The sequence below is a fragment of the Aptenodytes patagonicus genome, chromosome 1 (genome assembly GCF_965638725.1).
Source record: "Aptenodytes patagonicus chromosome 1, bAptPat1.pri.cur, whole genome shotgun sequence".
NCBI classification, from domain to species: Eukaryota; Metazoa; Chordata; class Aves; order Sphenisciformes; family Spheniscidae; genus Aptenodytes; species Aptenodytes patagonicus.
Genome location: NC_134949.1, coordinates 225,505,317 through 225,527,491, shown reverse-complemented (window position 1 = coordinate 225,527,491; position 22,175 = coordinate 225,505,317). Strand labels below are relative to the sequence as shown.

The 22,175-nt window shown below is 48.7% G+C and overlaps 1 protein-coding gene across 1 annotated transcript in view; it reads right to left on the bottom strand.

The window, feature by feature from the left end:
• Window positions 1-3,112: 3,112 nt before the first annotated feature.
• MAP6 (microtubule associated protein 6) overlaps window positions 3,113-22,175 on the bottom strand; it is a 47,198-nt gene continuing 28,135 nt past the window's right edge. Inside the window, exons 2-4 of the mRNA XM_076328492.1 lie at window positions 18,294-18,507; window positions 16,385-16,581; window positions 3,113-3,388 (exon numbers count right to left, since the gene is read on the bottom strand). Of these exons, the coding sequence (XP_076184607.1) occupies window positions 3,319-3,388; window positions 16,385-16,581; window positions 18,294-18,507 (481 nt within the window). The 3' untranslated portion in view covers window positions 3,113-3,318. The remainder of the gene's footprint in view (window positions 3,389-16,384; window positions 16,582-18,293; window positions 18,508-22,175) is intronic.

The following is a 22,175-nucleotide window of genomic DNA, read 5'->3' as shown; positions in this document are numbered from 1 at the left end:
ACACTTTCCTCTTCTTTTCCAGTCCTGCTGCTCCTCTTCTTTAGGGGATACATCCTCCCTGGACCAGTTTTATTACCCAGATCCTGGAGGGGGGAACAGAAAACTTTGCCTCCTGCCTCTATCTGCCTCCATTGCATTTAATTTCTGATCTGGAAATATTCCTTTTCTTTCCTTGCTCTAATTTCTGGTCTCCTGTGTCGCTCCGATTTTAGCCTTGGCTTCGCTTGCTTGGGGGATTCCCTTCTCAGCCTTACAGATTTGCCCCACTGCTGATACAAAGCACAGCCAAAGCTGTAAGGCTGTACCGAGTACACGGCAGATAAAAGCAGTCATGCAAAATTCAGCTGCATTGAATTAGTCTTGCTGGTGGGAGGATAATTCCTATTAACCACGTCTATTACAGTAATACCTCAGGATAAGCGAAAGACAGGCAAAGCAGTGAATAGCACAAAATGAGGGAAACTCCCAGCCCTGAATGCTATGTAATCTGAAAAGAGAAGCACGGTAGGAAATATATAATGCATCGGGTGGGCAATACAACAGTTGGTAACTCAATTATTTTTGAGAGTGCGTGGAACCTGAGTGGGACATATTATGTAGAGGAAGAAAGGCTAAATGGAAAGAGAAGTGGAAGGAAGCAAAAGTCTGAGGATAGCAGTTGACACCAGGAGGAAGGGGAGGGAAATATTAGCAATGGAGAACAGAATCTGTCAGGATATAGAAATTATTACCATCTCTTAACAAACAGTAAATATTCCAGCTTGTGGCAAAGCGAATATTTTGGGATGACAAGGGGGAGATGCTGAGTTAAATCAGACCATTGCATTTCTATATGGGATGAAATTTGAATTTTTTTTTTTTTTTGGTAGGTCTGAAATATCGTACCCAGTCTGGTGGAAAAATATGTGGTTATTTATGAGCTGCATAAACATTTTCTAAAGTGGGCATCTTCTGCCTTGATTTGGGTCAGCGTTTCAATCGACTCCGCCATTTCAAAACCTACCTCTGTGAAATTTCACCTTCCTCCTTTGGACCCATTTCCCCGCAGTTTCCACAGGTGAAATGAAAGTTGGTGGCCACTTGTTCCTGCTCTCACCTTGTGCTGAGCTGCTTCAGGGAGCTGAAGAGGCAGAAAAAATGTCTGTATTTTGGTGAATGTTAGGGTTGGCTTTTCTGCCCCTCCAAGCCAGCTCCCTGAAGATCGGATACTGATGGGAGAACAAGGATTTTTTCTCATGTTTTCCACCACGGATGTCTGGGTTACCACAAATAATTGTGTATAGATAAGATCCTTGGCTGAGTGGATCTATGCTGCCTTTTTTCCTTGGGTGCATCTGATTCAGAGACAAGCGATGGGCCCCGAGACATGAGAGAGCAACAGCCAGGGGCCTGCCAGGTCCTGCTTCCCCGGGACTCCAGCAGCTCCAGGGATCTGGAGCAAAACCTCCTGCAGGCCACCGACGTCTGGCGCTGGAGCTGTGGACTGGGTTCCTCTCTAAAAATTGTGCAATCGTGGTAATTATACACAAAAAAAGTTAATTACTTAATCATGTGTAACAAGGACCCTTCAGCTACTGAGCGAGGCACACGCTCGGCACAATTATTCACAGGCATGTAATCTACTTCCCTTTGTATTGAATATTTCATTAGTTACTATTCACATCTTCTCGGAGGTGCTTTGCAATGGCTCAGTGATTGGATTTACTCTAATTTCTTCTTGGCTTGTACAAACGCTGTCGCTACAAATATTCCTCTGTATTTTATCCCTGTAACAAGGATGTTCTTTCCAACCTTCCTGTTGCCAAAGAGAACTCACCACAATGTGAACATCAGGAGCTTGAGGCAATTTTAGGTTCCTGCTTTGCCTTCAAGGTCCTTTGGGTGGATCCCCATGTTTCTGTCCCGTGTCTGTACCGCTCTTGGCACCCTTGGGATTTTGGCCATCACAGGGTGCCTTAGCAGCGGTACAATATGAATAACAAGTAGCAGTAGTAACCAAGGGTCTCTGCAAGTGAAGGAGATTGGCTCTTCTAAAACATTCACTCATTTTAAAGTCGGTCCAGCCATTGCTGGAATCACTCTTAATTTACTCCTGCACAGAACAGGGGTCTGCATAGGAGGAGTACTTATATAGGAGGAGGTGTATCATGGACTTGCATTTTCACTTTGAAATATTTGGATGACTTCTCCAAGCCCAAAGCAGTTTCCTTCTGAACCAGACCCAGCAAACCAGACCCTCTGGTTTTGGAGGGCTTTGGAGCTTCATGGAAGCTGCCCAGCTCTCCCCACCTCTGATGAAGTAGCTGCCTTGCATAATTAATTTGGGAGGGAAGAGCAGCCTTCTCTTAAAGTTAGCGCTTGTGGAAAGTAAAGCAAATCCCGGCTCTCAGTGTTACAACAATTCAGCCTAAACCTAGAGGTATTTATTGGAGCGTGCTGGGCCAGTGCCTTGCTGGAACTGCAGTCTGGGTACTTCATGCACTTGGCCATCTACAGGGGACAGGCTGTAGGGCTGGCCTACATCTCCCATCATGTGCTGCATATGACATACGGATATAGGGAGCCTCGCTCAGAGAAGATGGGCATAGAGAACAACCAGACCTGCTAATCCCGTGAACCAGCTGCATTCCTCCTACAACATTTCCAGTTTGTGCTTTACAATTTTGCAATGAAACATTTTTTGAAAAGTGCTGAGAAGAAATACTCATTCGCCAGCATTGTCTTGTCCAGCATTTGCCCTAAATGGCAAATTGAACAAATTGAATGTTAACAGCCTCAGAAGAAGGTCTGAGATGTTCTTGGCTAACAACGCAATGACAAGAGGATCTGCCAGATGTTGCACAAGGTGTGCTTCACCTGGCGACATCCAAATGTGAGTTCCTGACAGTGGTTAAGAATTTATAGTGCATTGAATCTTCCAAGGATTTTTGAAAAGAGCTGCTGATCCTATCAGCTAGGCTTCCAGGATAATCTCTGAAATCCAGTGTGATGCTTCCATGAGTTATGGATGTGAATCTGATCTCTCCGTTGCCCGTGTAAACTAGAGAGACCACTGAAACCAGTGCCGTTTCACAGCTATGAATAAAGGGAGAATTGGACCCATTTTCTTTCTCTGACTTTACTGAATATAAATCAAGGCACAGACATGCTAACTGCATTACACAGATCCTGGTGACAGTAACTTCTCAGTGCTTGAGAGACAAGAGAAATTGTCGTTCAACTCTGATCATCAGCTTTATTGTATGCCAGCCAGACGATACACATTTCATGCAGACTATACGTTTGCTCCAATCGCCGCTCAGAAGAAAGTGCTCGACTTCATGTGCGTTGGTCCTGCACTAAGGTACTTGGTTCTTGGTCTGTAGCACCAGTGTTTTTGTCAGGGGTCCTGGAAGCAGAGAAAGAGCATCATTGCAAAGCTGTCAGAGCCATCGGCTGGAGCACGACAACAAAATGCCACCCCCCAAGTTGGAATTTACCCCATGACAAGTGGCTCTGCAGAGCGCTCCCCAAGCAGCCCGCACATGTTGGGTATGTCCTCAGGCTGGTTGGTGAGCCTGGTCCTGGTCCAAAACCCATGGATGTCCACAGAATTGGGAGGGCTGGAGCTCTTGACTTTTTGACCAGCCCCTGGTTCAACGGTGACCAGGATCAGGCCCACCCATCAGCTATGAAAAATGCTTGCCAATTGATTATAACCTGCATCGAACGAGCACCTCGCTGTAAAATTGTCTCACAAAGAAGCAGTTTGTTTCCCTCAAGGCGGATGGTGAAAGCCCTATAACGCAGGGGAGCCGAGCTCTTGTGCTGCTCAGGAAGTACCCGGTGCCTGTTAAAACAACCGACAGGAGAGCAAGCCCAGCTAACACCTGCTAACCCCCGTTTGAGAGCACCCCTCCTCCTCAGTGCCCCCAGGAGACACCAGGAGGTGATGGCGGCACTGAGGCGTTGGATCCCTGTTGGGATGAGCTCTGGGGCCAGCTCTGTCCCTGGGGTAAAACAGCAGAGGTGCATCAGCCTAAGCACCAAGTTTTGATTATGCTTCCCGTGTTACGGGCAAACTATAGCTCCTGTAGAGTGGATTTGGGGTAGTCTTGGATGGGAGCATAAGAGAACAAAGCCCTGGAGTGAGGGTAGATGCTGCCAGGAGAAGCTCTGGACAGGTGCTGGAGGGAAGGTCGGGTCTTGCTGAAGCGCAGAGGGAGATATGGGGAAGGAAAGACCTGTAGGGAACGAGGGAATCAACCCTCATTAGGAGACAGAAAAAGAAGGAGGATCTCCAGGGATGAGGAGAGATGCGTGATGGATGGGGAGGGATCTGTGAGGCTGCAGAAAGCAGATGGAGAGGCAGGAGAAACCTGCTCAGCTTTAAAATGGGCAGCTTTGCACAGCGGTTGCATTAAGGGACTGTGGAAATCCCCTTTGTCCCCCAGCCTGACGTTGGCTTTGCGTAGGGAATGGTTCCAGCCCGCAGGTTAAAGGAGGGAAGGAGAGGCTGACACCAGGGCTAGGAGGAGAGGTGCTAGTTACCATCTCCTTGGTCCATGAAACCAGCCCAACCCGGACACGTGAGACTAACTGTCCCTGCGTGAGAGGCTCATGGGGCAGGACCATGTGGAGAGCCCTGGCAGGACAGCTCTTGCTCAAATACTTACCCTCGGCCTGCCCTTCATGCTTACAGTAAAGAGACATTTGCTGCCAGAAGCTGTTGGCAGAGGTTGTCATGGCCTTTCCCCTGTGTCTCCAATGTAGGAAAACTGCCGAGTCCTTCCAACCTACCAGTTCCCATGGGAATGAGGTGAGCCCAGCATCGTAAGTCAAGGGTTTAGGGGAAAATGCAGGGCAGCTCCTCTTTGGAAAGATGCCCCACTGTCAGGTCAGACCAGGTCCATACTGCTGATGTACAGACATCTGCTAGGACAGGACCTGTTGCCTGGTCTCCAGAGAAGGCTGGAGATGTCTGCACTTCTTGCCAGCGAAGAGCGTGCCCAAGGCTGCCAGCAGCTACTCCAGATGCCAAGCCACCCCCTCTGAGCACGTCCTCACATCTGCTCTAGTAAGGGAGGATGCAGTAACTATGGAGCCCGAGCTCATGTCTTCTGTGCCAGTGTGCATGTGATGCTCCAGGTTGTAGGTGGGTCAATGCCAGACTAATCCCACCTCTTCCCTGGGCTTGGTGTCCAACCCTGCTCTTGCTGTTGCTCTGCATTTCAGAATAGCCAAATTTCAAATGCCAATTTGAATAGCCAATTTGAATGCCAAATTTCAATAGCCAATTTCAGAAAGCCAAAATAATCTCTCCCTGGAGGAACACAAACTGTTTGAAATCACCCTCCATCAACATTTCCCTTAGCCCCTGCTAGAGTCACCAGGGGAATTCACCCTTCTCAGCAGCCTTGGCGTGGTACCTCTCTGTTGGGGCAGCCATGAAAGCTGGTGCACGCGGTGCATGTTTGCGTGGTGGATACCTCCTTCATTTTAATCTGTTGGCTCTTTTCTCATGACTGTGTGCACCCTTCAGCCGTGTACCGCAGCCTGGCTAAGACCCAGCCTCTTGGAGGAGAAAGAGGCTGTGTCCCATCCCCATCCCCTGGCTTCCTCTTTGTTTGCATCGAATACAGATAATTGTGTGATTGTCCTTCCCAGTAAAGCTCATTCTGAACCTGTTTTAAACTGGAAGGAGTGTGAGGGGGAGGTAATCACATTATTTTCCCCAGGAATTGGTATCCCGGGACAACACAGCATTGCACAGCCTCTCACCAGGAGGAGAACACCCCTGGCTGCTCTCTACAGGGCTGCACAGCGAGGTCCAGCCCTGGGTACCAGCCCTGGGAAGGGAGGGTGAAAATCGGAGGGTTGAAAGGAAAGCCTGACCCTGAAAAGTAACGAGACCTAACACAGAAACAACAACATTTACAAATGATCTTTGTCTTAGCCAAGCGAGGAAAGGGTTGGGAGATCTTTGCCCTCACGAGGGCTGCTGGTGGCAAACCGTTGCCTGGTGAAACCCATGCGTGTAGGAGAGGTTAATTATGTGATTAAGGACAAGGTGAGAAATGGAGAAGAGATGGATTGGAGGCGACAGATCATTACTTGGGTTACGGCTGAGAGAGAGATGCAGAAAGGGTACGAAATTCAGCAGGGGTTCGTTTCCCAGAAGCAGCACCTGGTGTCTGGAAACAAAGGAAGGATGACCACCATGAGCACACGTAGCACGGTCTCCTCTTCGCTGGTCCTGGTGTAACAGCAGGCAGCACACTGGGATCAGCCAGTTCAGAGCAGTGCTGATGGGTGACATCCCATGCAAGGACTTTGCTCTTGAGACTTGGGGTCTGAACTTGCCTCTGATGCTGATGGGCTGCAGCAACGTCATCCCGTTCTTCACGGATGTGGAGGACCTGCTCACGGCTCATCCCCGTTCCTCTGTGGACTCGGGTCTTGGTATTTTGGTGGCCTCATATCAAACGAGAGCTGATATGGCCTTTCTTTCCCAGAGAATTCGGGTGAGGAGACAGCTCTCCTCTGTGGAGGAACCGATCTTTTGGTTAGGGCCCTCGCCCAGGAGGACAGTGGCAGGTTCAGGTTCCTCAGAAGATACAAACTCATTGATTCCTGGGCAAACTCAATTAACAATGAGGTTATAGGACATGGCGAATGACTCCTCTCTTCTGAATGCTGGATGGCCCTTTGTGCATTGAAGTTTGCTGTCTGTGCTAACAGTGACAAAAATACAAGTCGTCTTGTATTAAGGCCTGGAAAGTGGCCTTAACGTTGTACTCAATATCTGGTCTGTTACACCCCTTGGAAAAGGCAACAGCATCAAATGGTGGGGCTAAAGCTGCAAGTTGCAACAGGGGAATGAAGCATTTCAGCCGGGGCCTGTATCTAAGCAAGCAGAGGGGTTGCTATCGCTTGCGTTAAGTTGGGTGTGCCCTGGAAACGTGCACCAGTTTGGGACCAGCAGGGGCTGAGGGAGAAGAAGGTGTCTGGTTGTGAAATCTGACCTGATGTAGGTGTGAGGTGAGCAGCAAGGACCACATTTAAACACATGTCCACCTGCAAAGCAGCAGATATACATGCACTTACAAAGCCCTGCTAGCAGAAATTCAGATGTTAGAAGACTTCAATGTACCCCCAAGGTCAGCTAGGGACCTCAGTGGCACGCAGGAATATTGTCCTAAATGCCATTCAGTCCCTAAAACTGTGCAGCTGAGATTTTTGGCAGCTGTTTTAGGTTGTTCTAGAGCTTTTTCACTCTTGGAGTTTAGAGTTTGGAGGAGGAGGAGGCAGCAGCACTCTGAAAGCACGGCAGGTGGGCCATGGCGAGACACGGGAAAGGATGCAGGGCATTACCTACACCAAGGGATCTTCTTTCCCACTACCTCTTTCCAGTGTCTACACTGAAATCCCTAGAGCCTGGGGATGTCAAGCACAACCCAGCTGCAGGTCTCGCTTGTTCTAGATGTTCTCCTCACTGTTGTCCTCACTGATGAGGATTGGACGTCCCCACACATTTAATCTCTTCTGTCTGCTCTTGCACAGCATCACTGAAGGAAGCCCAGGGGACCGAGCACTGCTTGATCCTTCTTCCATCCATGTCCACCAACCAGCTTCGGTTTGGCCTTGAGTTAGGTCTTTAGACCTAACTTCTGCAGGTGGCCCATGAAACCAGACTGATGGCCATGCTGTGAGCTCAGCTCCTCACTCAGCATGATAAGGAGTCTCCTTTGCTTTCTGGCAGGGTGGTGTCACACTACCTGCAGTGAGGATGACAGTAAGGGTAGAGGAGCTGATCTGCTCCTGCATCTTTCCACGTGTGTGTGGAGCAGCTGGGAAGAAGCGCCATCTCCATGTGCACTGATAGCTCCAGCCAGCACAGACCAAACTAGCGCGTTCAGGCAATAAATTAGGACAAGGAGGGAGCAAGGAGCCACCTGGGACTCAGTCACAATTGGGTCCCTGCTGTACTCACAAGTTGAAGGGACCACGGGCAAGTCTAGTCCTAGCCTGGGGTGGAGGAAGCAGATGTTCTGGGCACCTTCTGAACCACAAGAAGCCTCCTGGGCATCCATCTCTGAAACATATCCTGCTGCTAAGCCAGATTCTGCTTCTTTCCCTGAGAGGTGCATCTGCTTGGATTCCCACCGACACACTTCTGTATTGCACCGGGAAATGAAGTTCCTTTAACATCGGCTGCTTCTGCTCTGGGCTACGAGATTTCTCCTTCATTCTCCTCAGTTGCTGCATTTGTTGAGCCACCTGGCAGCCCAGGACATCTCTGCACGAAGCTGGAGAAAGGCCAACCTCTTTATCAGGTGCACCAGAATTGCAAAGGACAGAAGGTCAGGCAGCTCTGAATACGCTGGGCTCCAACACAGACAACAGAGCCTGCCTCTGTGGCTGTGAAAAAGAAAGGAAGGTACCGTGGAACAAAAACACGAGCAGAGCCATCCCGAAAGGCTACGGATAGAGCTGTGGCAGCAAGACCGACTGCTGAACTGGCCACGAGGACAGACACACAGTGCACTGGCAGACACACCTACTGAAGCCACACCAAGAAACGAGAGAGAGAAAGGGCAGTCGGTAGGTGAGGTATTGTTTATTCTAAGCAGTGAGCGTTATCACACAGTACAGGCAAAGAAAAAGGCTTACAGTCCAAGAGAGACAAGACCGGACACGAGACAGTAACTCGGGGAGGACGGGAAGGAGAAGGTTCCTGGTAGAGTTGGGTATTTAGGAAGAGCTGGAGGGGAAAGGTGCTGGAGGGGGAGAGGTAGGAGAAAGCAAAGGGTTGGAGAAGCAGCTGTCGGACAGACACTGAAAAGCTGGCAGGGAAGATGGAGGGGAAACGATTTTGAAGGCAAGACGGAATAGCGGCGTGGCGGGTGGATGGGGTCTGGTGGGGTGGCGAGGGCATTGAAGGCTGCGTGGGAAGGAGCCAACAGGGACAGAGAAGTCTGATCAGCGGTAAGACTTGGGGAAAGGGGAGGGAGCAGGGGCAACGGGGGCAAGTCCGCTGCCCTGCGACTCCAAAGCACTATCTATTTCATTAAATTAAAGGTGCCTTGCTGGCTCGTGTCCCTGCTGATAAATCTCTTGGTTCCAAACAAGGCAGCCAGAGCTGAACTGGTCCTCAGTTGGGTACTAAATCCTGAACCAGGCCAAGGAGCAGGTCAGTACAATGACCAAGGACCATTCTCAGGATTTCCCTATCTTGACCATTGGGTACTGGCACCATGAGGTGCTCCTGGGTGCTGTTTAACTCATGAGGACAGACCCGCCTGCTTGGAGGGTCTGGAGCCTGGAGCTCCCCTCCACCACGCACCGTGGAGGGTGCTCCTCACCCTCTGCTGTGACCCAGCTCTCCAGACCTCTCCCAAAGCCAGGCAGGGCACGCAGACCTCTGGCTCCCCAAGGAGATATGGGAAGACCCAGCTTTTCTCAGGGGCTTGAGGATGCTGCATGTCTCAGGCTAGGGTGGGGCAGGAGGTGGGCAGATGACAACAAGGCGGGGGGCGTTCAGAAATGTTTCCCCCTTTCCATCTCTCACACCATTGAACTGCTGGCATTGAAGGAACGGTTATTGTTCCTCAGTGCTCTCACATATCGCCAAGATCTGTCACTACTCCTCATCCGTCATTTTTCCGGTGGCTGGTCCTTGCCGTTGGTTTCCGTGGAGCGGACTCCCTGCAGGGAAAGCTGGCATTTTAGAAAGCATAAAGATGCCTTCAATCCATTAGCGGGCTTTTCTTTTATCCTTGGGCTCACATCCCCTCCACATGACAGTCATGGTTAGGGAGCTGTTTCCAAGGCACCCTGCAACAGAAATTAAGACTGTTTTTGCAAGCAATCCATAGTTCACGATAAACCACCAGTCCTGAAGTACTCAGAGCTCTGTTACCCCTCATCGCAGACCTCTGAGCTTGTGAGTAGACCCAGTGGCATTAGTGGAATTGCTCCCAACCCAGAAAGCTCACGTGAATAAAGGCAAATGGAAGTGGGCTGTCAAATCCCCAACTGGATCAAACTTACCATGGCGCTGCTGGAAACAGGGAGAGCTGAAGCCCATGTCCGAACACCACAATATTTTCCAACTGTGCAAAAGATACTGTTCTTAGTGCTGAACATGGCCATGTCATCATGTTCATACTAGGGAATTTCTTCTTCCCGTACAGCTCCTCTTCTTTATTTGATGCTGCTGGTGCTGTTGGGGATGGTGGTTATTGCTTGGATGCTGGGAGGTACCAGCTATGACAGAGACATCTTCTTAAAAAGTCCCTTTCTCTCCTGCACTGGCACGTCTCTAAATAAACCCTAAATCCAAAGGATATTGCGACACAAGAGGCTGCATTCGTATGAGGGCTGGCATGTCAGCTGATGAAATATCCGTACTCATCCTTTGACCTTGCTTTACCAGTCAGGGATGTAATAATGATAACTGAGGTTTTCAAAGGAAACTGGGTAAAATCAGTAAATCTCAGTCCTGCGCCCAATGCACTTAAGCTCCCGTCTGATGCAGGGAACGGGACGGAGGGATGGAGAGCATCAGGCAGGAACCTCTTCATCCACCCATGCACAAGTCTTCGGGGGTGTGTGCCGAAGCCCTCAGCACACGACGCATTTGAAAGCAGCCGATTAAAACTGGAAACATGCCGGCCACCCGCCCCGGGGCTGCTGGCACCCTGTGCAGTCAAACCGACACCTCTGCAAAGCCGCACTCGGATGCTCTGTTAGAGTGTGAGAAGCAGACTTGACTCTTTAAATTCAACATGCCAGTATTTCCTCTCCCCTCCTTGTCCCCTCACCAGACACGGACAATTAGGACTATTTTTACTCCAGCCAGCGCCTCCACGCTCAATGCTCTTATAAGACAAAGCATTTCGTTTTTAGTAAGCCACCTCCAGTGCTTTGCACAGACATCGTTCTCACAGCAGCGCTTGGAACTAGGCGGGCAGTGCCAGTCACTAATGACTTGGCAAAGATTAAGGAGTGAGTCACTAGCAGCGGGTTGGGACAGCGATGGTTAAAGGCCAGTGAGTCCAGGTCCCCACGCCTGTCATCAGCCCAGTAGGTCCTACTGTCTCTTAGAAATGCATCCTGCCCCGTGGGGTGTTCAGGCTTTGCAATGCTGAGCAAGTTCAGAGCGCAATAGGGCAGCAAGGGCATGTTTTCCAGCACTGAGTGCGGGCAGCTGTGTGGGACCAGATGGATCACCCAGCCGTGCTGCAGCATGGAAAAGACCCCGCACCTTTGTGTCATGGGAGGAACATTGTGTTGGCCAACATGGATTGTCACAGATAAGCCCCATCAACGACCAGTCTTTCAAAAATGAACATTTTCTCCAGTGTGGAGGGGTGAAATGATAAATCCCCAGACCTACAGCTCAGCTGAAACGCTTTAAAGATCATATAGTTACGCGTGATCGATGAATGGATGAAGCTGGTGGGGAAGGGAGAGGGAAGGCAGGGTGATACGGCAGGACATCAGAAAGCAGCACTGTTATTAGCATGTAGTCACAGATGGAATAAATTCAGAAAGTCATTTGTAAACCAGGCAGGGATGAGAAATAGCACCCAGAAATAGTAAGGCAGAAAAGGGTCGGCGCTCCAGGGAAGCCAGCAGAGCTATGTTGGAGGAGAGATTGCAAAATACAACCCCAATGCAGGCAGTTTTCCCCAGGTTGGTGGGGATGTTACTGGAACATCCATTAAAAGAGAAAACATGATTAAAAATAAAAATTGCAGGTAGGAGCTTACAGGCTAATTAAAAGAAAAAAAGAGGTGAAACTAAGATTAGGGTTCACCATTTAAAATAAAATTGTGCCCTCAGCCCTGCTTTCTTCTCAACCGTCATTTTCTCCAGAGAGCAAACACTTTCATTAACATAAAATCAGTGCTTTGCACTTCCACAGACACTGCCAAATGCCTGTTCAACGGTGGCTAGGCTTGCAGCACGCTGGAAGTGCTCAACCCAAGAATTTGCCGCCTCCTTTCAATGAGGATTTATAGCCCCTTGACCCCTCTCATGGGCCTTTCAGGTGGTTTTGGGCCAAAGCAAGAGCTGTAGGCAGTTGGAAAAGGGTGTGTAATTAAGCAGCCTCATCCACAGCACCTCCCCTCCCTCCAGCTCTCGATGGGGCTCGGTTTCTGCTCCCTGATCCAGCGCAACGTGTGGACACGAGCAAGGCGCAGCAGCAGCCTGCGCGCAGGGCACTCACCGCACCAACCCTCTGCTCGACACGCCGTAGGTACAGAAAATAAAAGCAAACTACCTGCTCCGTCCACACGACTTCACTGGCCGTCTTCACATTTGCAAACGCTTAGCTCTCACGTCAGGCTAGTCTGAGGTTAGCAGCCATCTAAAGGGACTCAGACTGTGACAGCTCGGTTGTCCCTACGGCAGGCATGGAAGTGGCGGCTCTAAGCAACACAAACCTGATTACAGTTGGAAGGGCGTTTCTTTCACTTAACTGTGCTTCTTATCGAGAAAACAAGATCAAGGAGGTGGTATTCGTCTTTAGCATTTATTTATCATTGGAAAAAAAAAAAAAACCCTTTGAGCAAGCAAAGATCACAAGCACGTCACAATCAATTGGCTATACATTAATTTGTGTGTGTGTGTGTGTGTGTGTTTGTGTGTGTGTGTGTGTGTCACTCTCATTAGAACAGCAAGAATGAAAAAGCACCACGAGGAGGTGTGCTTAACACATTACAAGAGACAATCTGTGATATGCAACCAAACCCAGGCCACAAAATATTAATTAGACACTTCCTATCTGCCTCCAAGAGGCAAGAGTTTGTGGAATTCATGGGAGCCATGTTTTCACACCGGACGCGTTGCAAATGAAGAAGCAGGTGATCGGTGTGCAAAGCAGTCAGAAAACAGGAGCTCAGTCAGCAATTAGCACCATTTTTGCAGAAAGGAGTAACAGTACAATACAGGGAAAATGAGAAAGCAAGCAATAGACAGCACAGGAGCTTTCACAGGGTAAAAAGCAAAACATTTCTTTTTTTCTTTTTACAAGGAAGGCAAAACATACTACAAATGAGCGGTGAAACAGAATCAGCATTGCGGTAGCTGGAAACATGGAACAAGAGAGCACTCTTTCCCAGTGGGATCGACAAGCTCAGAGTCCAAAGAGAACTTGAAACGGCAGAGATTTGGTCTCCTTTCTGATAAACCTGAGTGGGTTGGATGGGCATAAAGTCTGTGGAAGGTAGAGCAATGCAGGATTTCACCCCGAGGCCTGACTCTGCTGCAGTTCCTGGCATTCAGTGCAGTGCTAAACTGTGTGCTTGGATGCATGCTGAGGACCTGGTGCACCTGGAGCAAAGGCCAGGATTTATATCCCTATTTTGTTGCTGCCTGAGAGGCAGGTCCCCAGGCCCTACCAGTCTCCCAGGCTCTTTCTGCAAAGATTTGAAACCTTCCAAGGATCATTCATCCCACCCAAAGAGAGGTGTCCAAAATAGGTAGCTCAATGGCCCTTGGAAAGTTCCTTCACTAGAGAGGGAATTTAGACCACTGGCTAGCACTTCATACTTAGCTTTGTAGTTAGATGCCACCGAAAACTTCATGTATTAAGGAAATCTAAGGCCATATTCTGACCAGTCACTGTGCATGTTTCATTCAAACAGTGACGGATGCTCTTCATTGAGAAGAAGCAACCCTGAAGCCCTAGGTGATGAGCGGCTGATCCAGAGCCATGGAGATGCTTGCATTAGGTGGTCTGAGCATCTCAATGATGTTCCTTGGGCAAAATTTGGTTACCCTTGAAGTCAAGGGCTAAATTCCCATTGAATTCAAGGTGAAATGGTGGCAAGCGTGCTGCCTCTTTGAATGTGAAGCTTTGGGCCAAAAAATAATTGGGAGAATTGTTTGGCATGGTCTCTTCTTATGTACAGTGGGATTGGTGTGTTGGGCTATCGGTAGCTGTCTGCGTGCCTTCCTGACATGTTCTGCCTGCTGTGACATGTCATCTTCACGGCTGTTGCTATGTCCTGCGATAGGAAAGGACATCACTGAGGAGTGTGAAGATGGATGAAGCATCTAAATGCCAAGGAATCACACCAAGTCTTGGAAGCTCAGGCTTCTCTGGCCAGTTGTCCCTTGTGCGACGGGGTGGGAAGAGCTGTGAGCGGCACTCCTCTCCACCAGCTCAACGCAAGCCTTTCGCCGAGCTGCTCTGGAGACAGAGCTGAGCTTTGCACTCGAGCGGTGCTGCAGGGGCTTCTGAGCACTCAGAAAAGCAATGGTCAATATGGACAGGTCAGCATCTCCATGGAGCATGCACATCAAAAAATGCACTACATTCGCAAAGATTTCCACAGTTTTACTTCCTGGAGGATTTCCCTGGTTTCCTCCTAAACATCGGAGGTTTAAATATATATATTTCTATATATGAATATATATTCTCCACATACACAACCTGACTAGCTCATAGCACACAGTTCTAACACAGCTAAGCTTGGAAATACACCACTGAATTCAGAACACTACACTTACTTATACTCAAAGCTTTAGGCTGTTAGCGCAAGGCAAACAGGACACATCACACAATACACTGAACTTGGCATTTATTCATTACTAAGGCCAGCAAATGTCACTATCTGTATACCACAGAGCTTTCCTCCTCTTTGGAAACTTTCTCTCAGCCTTGTAGCCCACCACTCATTTATGTTTCCAAAAGACCCCAATTCTAATGGGGTGAGACCCCAAGAAGGGGACTCCTCACCCTCCCGGCCCATCCCTTTTTGTGTTAGACAGTTTCACATCTCTAAAATATCCTAGCAGCAAGACTTTCCTCATTCAAACACCTCTACAGCAACACAGTTCTGGTACTCTCCTTCTACACCACCTCCCTACCCTACGTCACGTCTCTCTCTTCATTCTTCCCAATTGTCTGTTGTCTGAAAGTTTCACGCTGGGCTGCGTGTTAGGACAGAAATATTGAGCTGCAAAAATGAAGAAGAACCCTGCATCTTGACTTGCAGCTACTCTGCTACAGGAGCGTTTAACAGCTCAGTTTGGTGGGATCAAGATTAATCCTTACGTACTTAGGACCCAATCCAGGAGTTAGGCACGTAAATTCGGATTGGGACCATACGCCTCCCAGCTCCCATTGACTCAACGACCCAAATTTTGGGGTATGCAATGCCAGTCTGCTGGGCCAGTTCATACTTGCTGACAAACGGTCCCGCTGCGTTTACAGCTTCCAAACTGGTCTTGCTGGGCACAGGGATTTCCTAGAGTAAGCGCACAGTAAATAGGACTGAAACCCTGAGATCTTGCCTGGAGGGAGTCTGGGGATCCCAGCAACTGGTTTATGGCCCTCTTAGGATGCTTACGAGCCAACATGGACTCCAACAGCTGGTAGAGTCAAAACAACGGGGGCTGACAGCTCTAGCCAACCTTGGTCACTTATTTCTTTCTACCCCTTGGAAGGCCACGTCTGCAAACTAAACCTCTTTCTGAAATCTAGCTCTGTCTACTGACACCCCAGAAGTGAAGAAAGCAGACCAAGATGCAAACCAAACCAAGAATAACTAAAAAGATCCATAACCTAGGGAAAACAATAGGGAAGAACAGCCTGCTGATAACCTAGTCTGACCTGCCACATGCTTGGGAAGTCTTCACTGCTCTCTGCGCCTTCCCTCACTCCTTTTTTTTTTAATAAAGTCTTTTGTGTGGTGTTGATGGGTGAAGCTGCCTTGAGGCAGCTAGAACTATCCCCCAGCTACCCTGGGGGAAGATTTGGCCCTTTATTTGCACGGGATCTCCTCCCTTGTTGCTTCTTGGAGCAGAAATCCCACCGGTGTCACCAGGGGAAATCGCTCTTGGCCACACCACTGATTCCAGCGGATTTATGGCAGATCCATGGCACCACGAATGAATCTCTGATCCTCTCTGCCTCCAAAACCTTTCACCTGCTGACACCAGTGGGAGATGACCAAACAACGGCCAACCCCAAAAGGGCCTCATGGGATCAGAGCACAGCCCCTCCATGGCTCGACGGGCACTTCCACGCCATCAAAGCGTTGAAGGACCAAGCCCAAGGAAAGGGACAGGCTGTTGGACGCAATCACGGTTGATCCATCACCTTCATCTCCTACGACCCCACTTGTGCATTCCCACGTCCCTCACTCTGTGCAGAGCCGTGTTGTGCAGGCAAAGCAGAACAACCTGACTTCAGAAACAAGGATTCCCTAATCCTCCTTGGAAATAAAACAGAAAAGCTTCTAATACAATCAGAACAAAAAGCAGATTAGAAGCCTCTAATTAATTTTGTGGCCTTTATTTAATCAAAGAAAAAGAAAAAAAGGAAAGAAAGAGAGAAAGAAAAGGAAAAAAAACGAGAAAGAAAGGAAAGTGCAGTGACATTTACTCTTTTGCCTCAGCCAGTTTATTGTTCATCTCTTTACTTTTCTCCTTGTCCTCTGGCTTTGCTGTGTTGGAGGTGTCGGCGCTCTTTTTCTTGGCAGCCCGGCCAGATGCAATCTGCTTGTCTTTGGCCTTTTTCAGGGGTTTATGGCTTGTTGTGGTCTTTTTTGGTTTGGAAGGCTTTACGCTAGGCTTTTCCACCTGCATGGAGGGCGACATGCAAAACGACAACACAGACATGGAGAGAGAGAGAGAAAGAGAGACACAAGGACAGGTGGAAAACAGGATTTAGATCAGAAACGGCATGAATGTTACTTATCTACTCAGCTATGCCCTGCCCTCTGATTTCAAGAGGGGTTTTGCAAGCCCAGAGGGGATTGTCTCTCTCTGGATTCGAAGCAGAGAAATGATGCTCAGGACAACGAGGCTGGTACAAATCCCCACCTTTCTTGCAGGACGTGACTCCTCAGTCTGCTTGTCCCTAATAGATCGCTACAATAGATTGCTTGGGGTAGCTGGGGCGCAGGACACCGAATTGCACCTGAGCAAAGTCCACAACAATGTCTTGCATCCACTTGTTTCTACAGCTCCCAAAGTAGCGAGGACAGCTTCAAAACTAAGGAGGAACAGAAGCCTTCAGCTCCTCCATGCTGGCCCTGCCATCCCTCTGAGACCTCACAAATCTAAGCACTCACAAACTCTGGGAAGGACTAAAACTGCGCAGACTGACTCCATGTATAGGCAGATCCTCCGCTGCTCCTAGAAAACAGGGCTGGAAGACATTTCAGCCCAGGCCCTTCTCGACACATGTCCTCCATCGTCTGATCAAAGCCAAAACTGCTTACTGTCAAAATCTGTGGAGCGCTCTGAATTAATTGCAGATGAAGATCTGGCTCTTACCAAGTTGTTCCTGGGATAAAGTGTGATGTGGCGTGCCTATCGTTTTGGAGGGAGAAAGAGAAAGCTGTCTAGATAATCACCTGGGAAATGACAACGCAAAAACCTCTTCATCTGGGCCCTACCCTCACTTCTTTACAGTTTGGCGTAGGGCAGCATTGTGTCCAAATTGCATCAACCTGTATTAGAGCCCATAGACTCATAGAATGGTTTGGGTTGGAAGGGACCTCAAAGATCATCTAATTCCAACCCCTCTGCCATGGGCATCTAGTGGATACCTTCCACTAGATCAGGTTGCTCAGAGCCCCGTCCAACCTGGCCTTGAACACTGGAGGGGGCATCCACCACCTCTCTGGGCAACCTGGGCCAGTGCCTCACCACCCTCAGCGTAAAAAATTTCTTCCTTATGTCCAATCTAAATCTGCCCTCTTTCATTTTAAAACTGTTACCCCTCGTCCTATCACTACACTCCCTGATAAAGAGTCCCTCCCCATCTTTCCTGTAGGCCCCCTTTAAGTACTGACAGGCTGCAAGAAGGTCTCCCCGGAGCCTTCTCTTCTCCAGGCTGAACAACCCCAACTCTCTCAGCCTTTCTCCATAGCAGAGGTGTTCCAGCCCCCTGATCATTTTTGTGACCCTCCTCTGGACCCGCTCCAACAGGTCCATGTCTTTCTTATGCTGAGGGCTCCAGAGCTGGACGCAGTGCTCCAGGGGGGGTCTCACCAGAGCAGAGCAGAGGGGCAGAATCCCCTCCCTCGACCTGCTGGCCACGCTGCTTTGGATGCAGCCCAGGATACGGCTGGCTTTCTGGGCTGCGAGCACACACTGCTGGCTCATATTCAGTTTTTCATCCACCACCATCTCCAAGATGGATCCCCAGACGCACCCGCTGGACAGAAATGAAGATTCCCCATAAGGGGAATGACAGCAAGCAGTGTTCAGCCCAGCCTTACTCTGTTGGACACGTCCTGCCAGAGGCAGCGATGGCCCTAGGTCCCTTCTGCCGCATTTCTCACCTTTGGCGGTTCTTTATAGGGTTCGCTGTAGAGAGTGCGTATCCTTCTGCGCTCCAGGAATTTGTTATCAGCTGGAGCAGGCTTACTGGTTTCCCCCTTGAATTGAGCGCTGTAACTGGTTTCGTGGGTCATCTTCTCCTCTGGCGGCTTGTACTGGGCCTTCGCTTTTATAGCTTTCACAGGCTTGACATCTACCCAGGGTCTGAACTCGTTTCTGAAGATCAAAAAAGAAAGGGGTTCAGGAATTAAACCAACAGGAGAGTAATGGTAATGTGGAAACGAAATCCCTCATAGCTCAGCAAGGTCTACTTGGAAGGGCTTTTGCCTCCATCCAGTCAGGTTTACAAAGAAACTGACTCCCAACAGCTCGTTTTTGACCGCATCTAAAACCCCTTGACACATCAGGAGAAGTTCAAATGAAATTTGGTTTACTAAAATCAGGCAGTCCTGGGCACCAGACAACTTGCTACTTGTGTGACAATGGTCAGGTGCCCTCTGAAAAGCTGGCCTCAGATGTGACTGTGATCCTTTTTTTGAAAACATAGATGCTTTTTTGTCTCTACAGCTTCATCTCTGCACTGAAGCTACCTGCAAGCAGTTCCTGACTCTTGCAGTTAGGGTGGAAAAGAATATTTAGAAAGGAACGTCAAAATTCGTATTCTGCAACTCAACACAGGACACGCACTTCTCAGCAAACCTCCCTGCAGGCAAGCTAGCTGGGTGATTCAGAAATGTAAGGAGCCAAGATTTTCTACAGCCACCCCTCACCCATGCCTGTAAGTAGTGAATTGTATCATTTTGCCTATATTGCACCAAATTATGCACAACAGCTTTTGTTAATTCCATAAAGGAACAGTTTAAGATAAAGCTGCCTTGAGATGTAAACTCAAGCAGAGTAGGAAATGCACGGTTTATCAGGTATTGTGAGCTATGGCTTCTCTTTATTGGCTGATGGTGAATTCCCGAGTTACTGGAAAAAATAACACCATCTTTCATTTCTTTTGGACAGAGCTGTGACTTTCTGGAGAAAAAACCCAAACCCAAACACATTTCAAAGATTTTTAGCATCTGCTGGACACGTTCTGGTTCCCATCCACAGCCTCCTTCTCGTGCATTTTTTAGTTCTTCCCAATGCAGCGCCAACATCTTTCTAGTTTTGAAGCAAACCATTTCATTTTCTCTCTAAAAATTGCCATTCATCTGAGAATGGGGATGGAGAAACCACAAGTGTGTTGCTACCTTAGATGGTCATGCTCAGACATAGTCCCAGGCAGTGTTTAGATCCTTAAGGCTCCAGCGCAAGCCAGGAGCTATCCTAACGGTGGTGATACAAGCCCTCCAAAAGGGGTGAATTTTCCTTGGAAATCAAAGCCCTTGTCTTAATTTCGGCACCTCCAAGGCAATGGGACCTCTAAGTTGCAGACCCTGTCCCTCCTGCCCTGTTCCACTCAACCGCCTTTGGGTTGTGTTACTCGTTTTCAGCCTGGTTTATTAAGGAAATGAACTCTGTGTGAGGGTACTGCCAGTCAATCCCTTCCCATAATAGCTTTGAACATCTTAATCAGCTTCAACCAAATTTGGCAAATGGTCATGGAGATCTTCAGCTTTTACTTTTCTGAAGATAAGCAGTTGGACCGAGTCCAGAGGCTCGGGAAAGCTTCAGTATGGACATGCCCACTTCATCGGTCATCAGAGGACCCGCTTAGACAGGGAGGCTAGGCTGCAGAACTGCATCTGTTGTCCTCAGGGACGAGTAATAAACGATCCCTTCACCTGCAGGATCAGTGCAGCTCCCTGCCCGCCCAGTACTACATTTCCCATTCACATAAACCCACTGCAAAGACGGAAAAAAAAACCTTTCTCTTCCAAGATGACTGCTGGTTGCAACAGTCTCCTGGGTGTGGTTCTCCTCCTAAGACACCTATGTTAAGGTCTCACCACATCTGCAGGGTGACTGTGTCCTTGTGGTAGTCAAGGTGGACTGGCCAACACAGTCAGTGGAGCTTGGAGAGCCCTTCCCTATGCCAAAGGATGGGTGACTGCTTTAGGATGAGCTGAATGCCTCTTTGGGCTCTGTTAACTGACTAGATGTCCACTGATGGGAATACAAACATCTAGCACATGTGAAGACACTCACACATACACCCCTAAACGTAGGTATCTTAATCTATAAGCCAAATCCCATCTCCAACTCTCCATCCTTTCTTAGCGCTGATTCTACCTACATCTCTTTTTTATTTTCCCTGTATTTCTTCATTTCCCTCCCCCTCTTTTACTATTCAGCCCTTCTTGGGCTTGGATAATACTGCCAAAGGCCCAGGGACACTGCCTGTTTGAAGGATGCTGTTCTTCATGAAGCTGTTCCACTGAACGAGCAATAACATGAATGGGCTCATCTGTGTCCCCTTCTTTCCTGTTCAGTGAACGTCACCCATTTGTCCACAGGTATTTCTCTGCAGTCCATTGTTAAAATATCCCTCCTGCATGAAGAGTTGAGAGAAAGGAAGAGGAAACATCTTTGAAGAACTGGATTAAAGACATGAATACATTGCTGACAAACTCAAAGTTCATCATAAGCTCCTCAGAAGATAAGAGGCTTCTTCCTAGGATCCACTTTTGTTCCAAAGCAGACTATATATTTTCAACTGCTTTCCAAAAGGAAATAAAATCATGCACTAATTCTCTCTGCCCATGTCTATCTGTCACTCAGATTCCGTCCTAGCAACTTCTGCATCCATTAGCTATTTTCTATCGCATTTGTGGCAGGGGTAGAAATCTCAGAGGTGAAAATCGTAACACCTTTCCTCCAAATCAGTGAGTGGGCACAGGAGGATCATCCAAACGGTGTTCTTCAGCTGAGGGAAAGACAGGTAAAATGCATTTTCTCACTCATTCTAAGGCCAGCTGGACAACCAGCCCACATGGACCACCAGCAACCCAAGCACAGCTTGCGTCTACAGAACCAGAGACAAAGGATGGAGGCTGTAGTACTGTGCACACAGGGGCTGGACTTTAAAGACGGAACATAAACCAGGACTTACTCATTCTGCTGCTCATAAAACGCTGGTTTATATGGAGGTGAGCTTTGAAGCAGCGTGATCGTATTTGTTACCATAGTGCCTGGCAACCTCATTATGCACCGCATTATGCAAACCCACAGAAAGAGACGGGCTGCTCCCTGAAAAGCCTGTGATCTCTGTAGGCAAGGCAGACACACGAGGTGGGGAAAAGGGAGGAAAAAAGCCTCGTGCTACCTGTGGGCTGGCAGGGACTGCATTTCTGCACTCCCATGGGCTGGTTGCTGAAATGCTAAAGCAAGAGATCATGCAACAGAGCTGGGCTGTTAATGCAACAACCGATCTCATCTGACTGTTAAAAATGAGCATGAATGCCTCTGCTCTTCTCCATCCTTGCTTTGCTGGTCTTAATGCAGACGTAACAATTCTGTGAGTACTCAGCTCCGCTGTACTTGGCGACAGGACCCTTGACTACCCCGCGCCTCCCAAGATGAGCCTGGCTTTGCAAGCAAAGGATAGACCAATAGCCATTCTTAGGTGGATGCATGCTGATGCACTATGTCCACCAGCTCTGAAATAGCTCAGCCACGATCTTCTCTGGAAGTGGAGGATAGAAGGCTATTGATCCTGAAATATTTTACAGTGTTGACAAAGAAGTTGTAAATACCAGGTATGTCACACGGATTCAGTGCATATCTAGAAATAACAGGTTGCCCAGAGAGGTGGTGGATGCCCCATCCCCAGAAAGATTCCAGATCAGGCTGGATGGGGCTCTGAGCAACCTGATCTAGTTGAAGATGTCCCTGACCACGGCAGGGGGGTTGGACTAGATGACCTTTAGTGGTCCCTTCCAACCCAAACCATT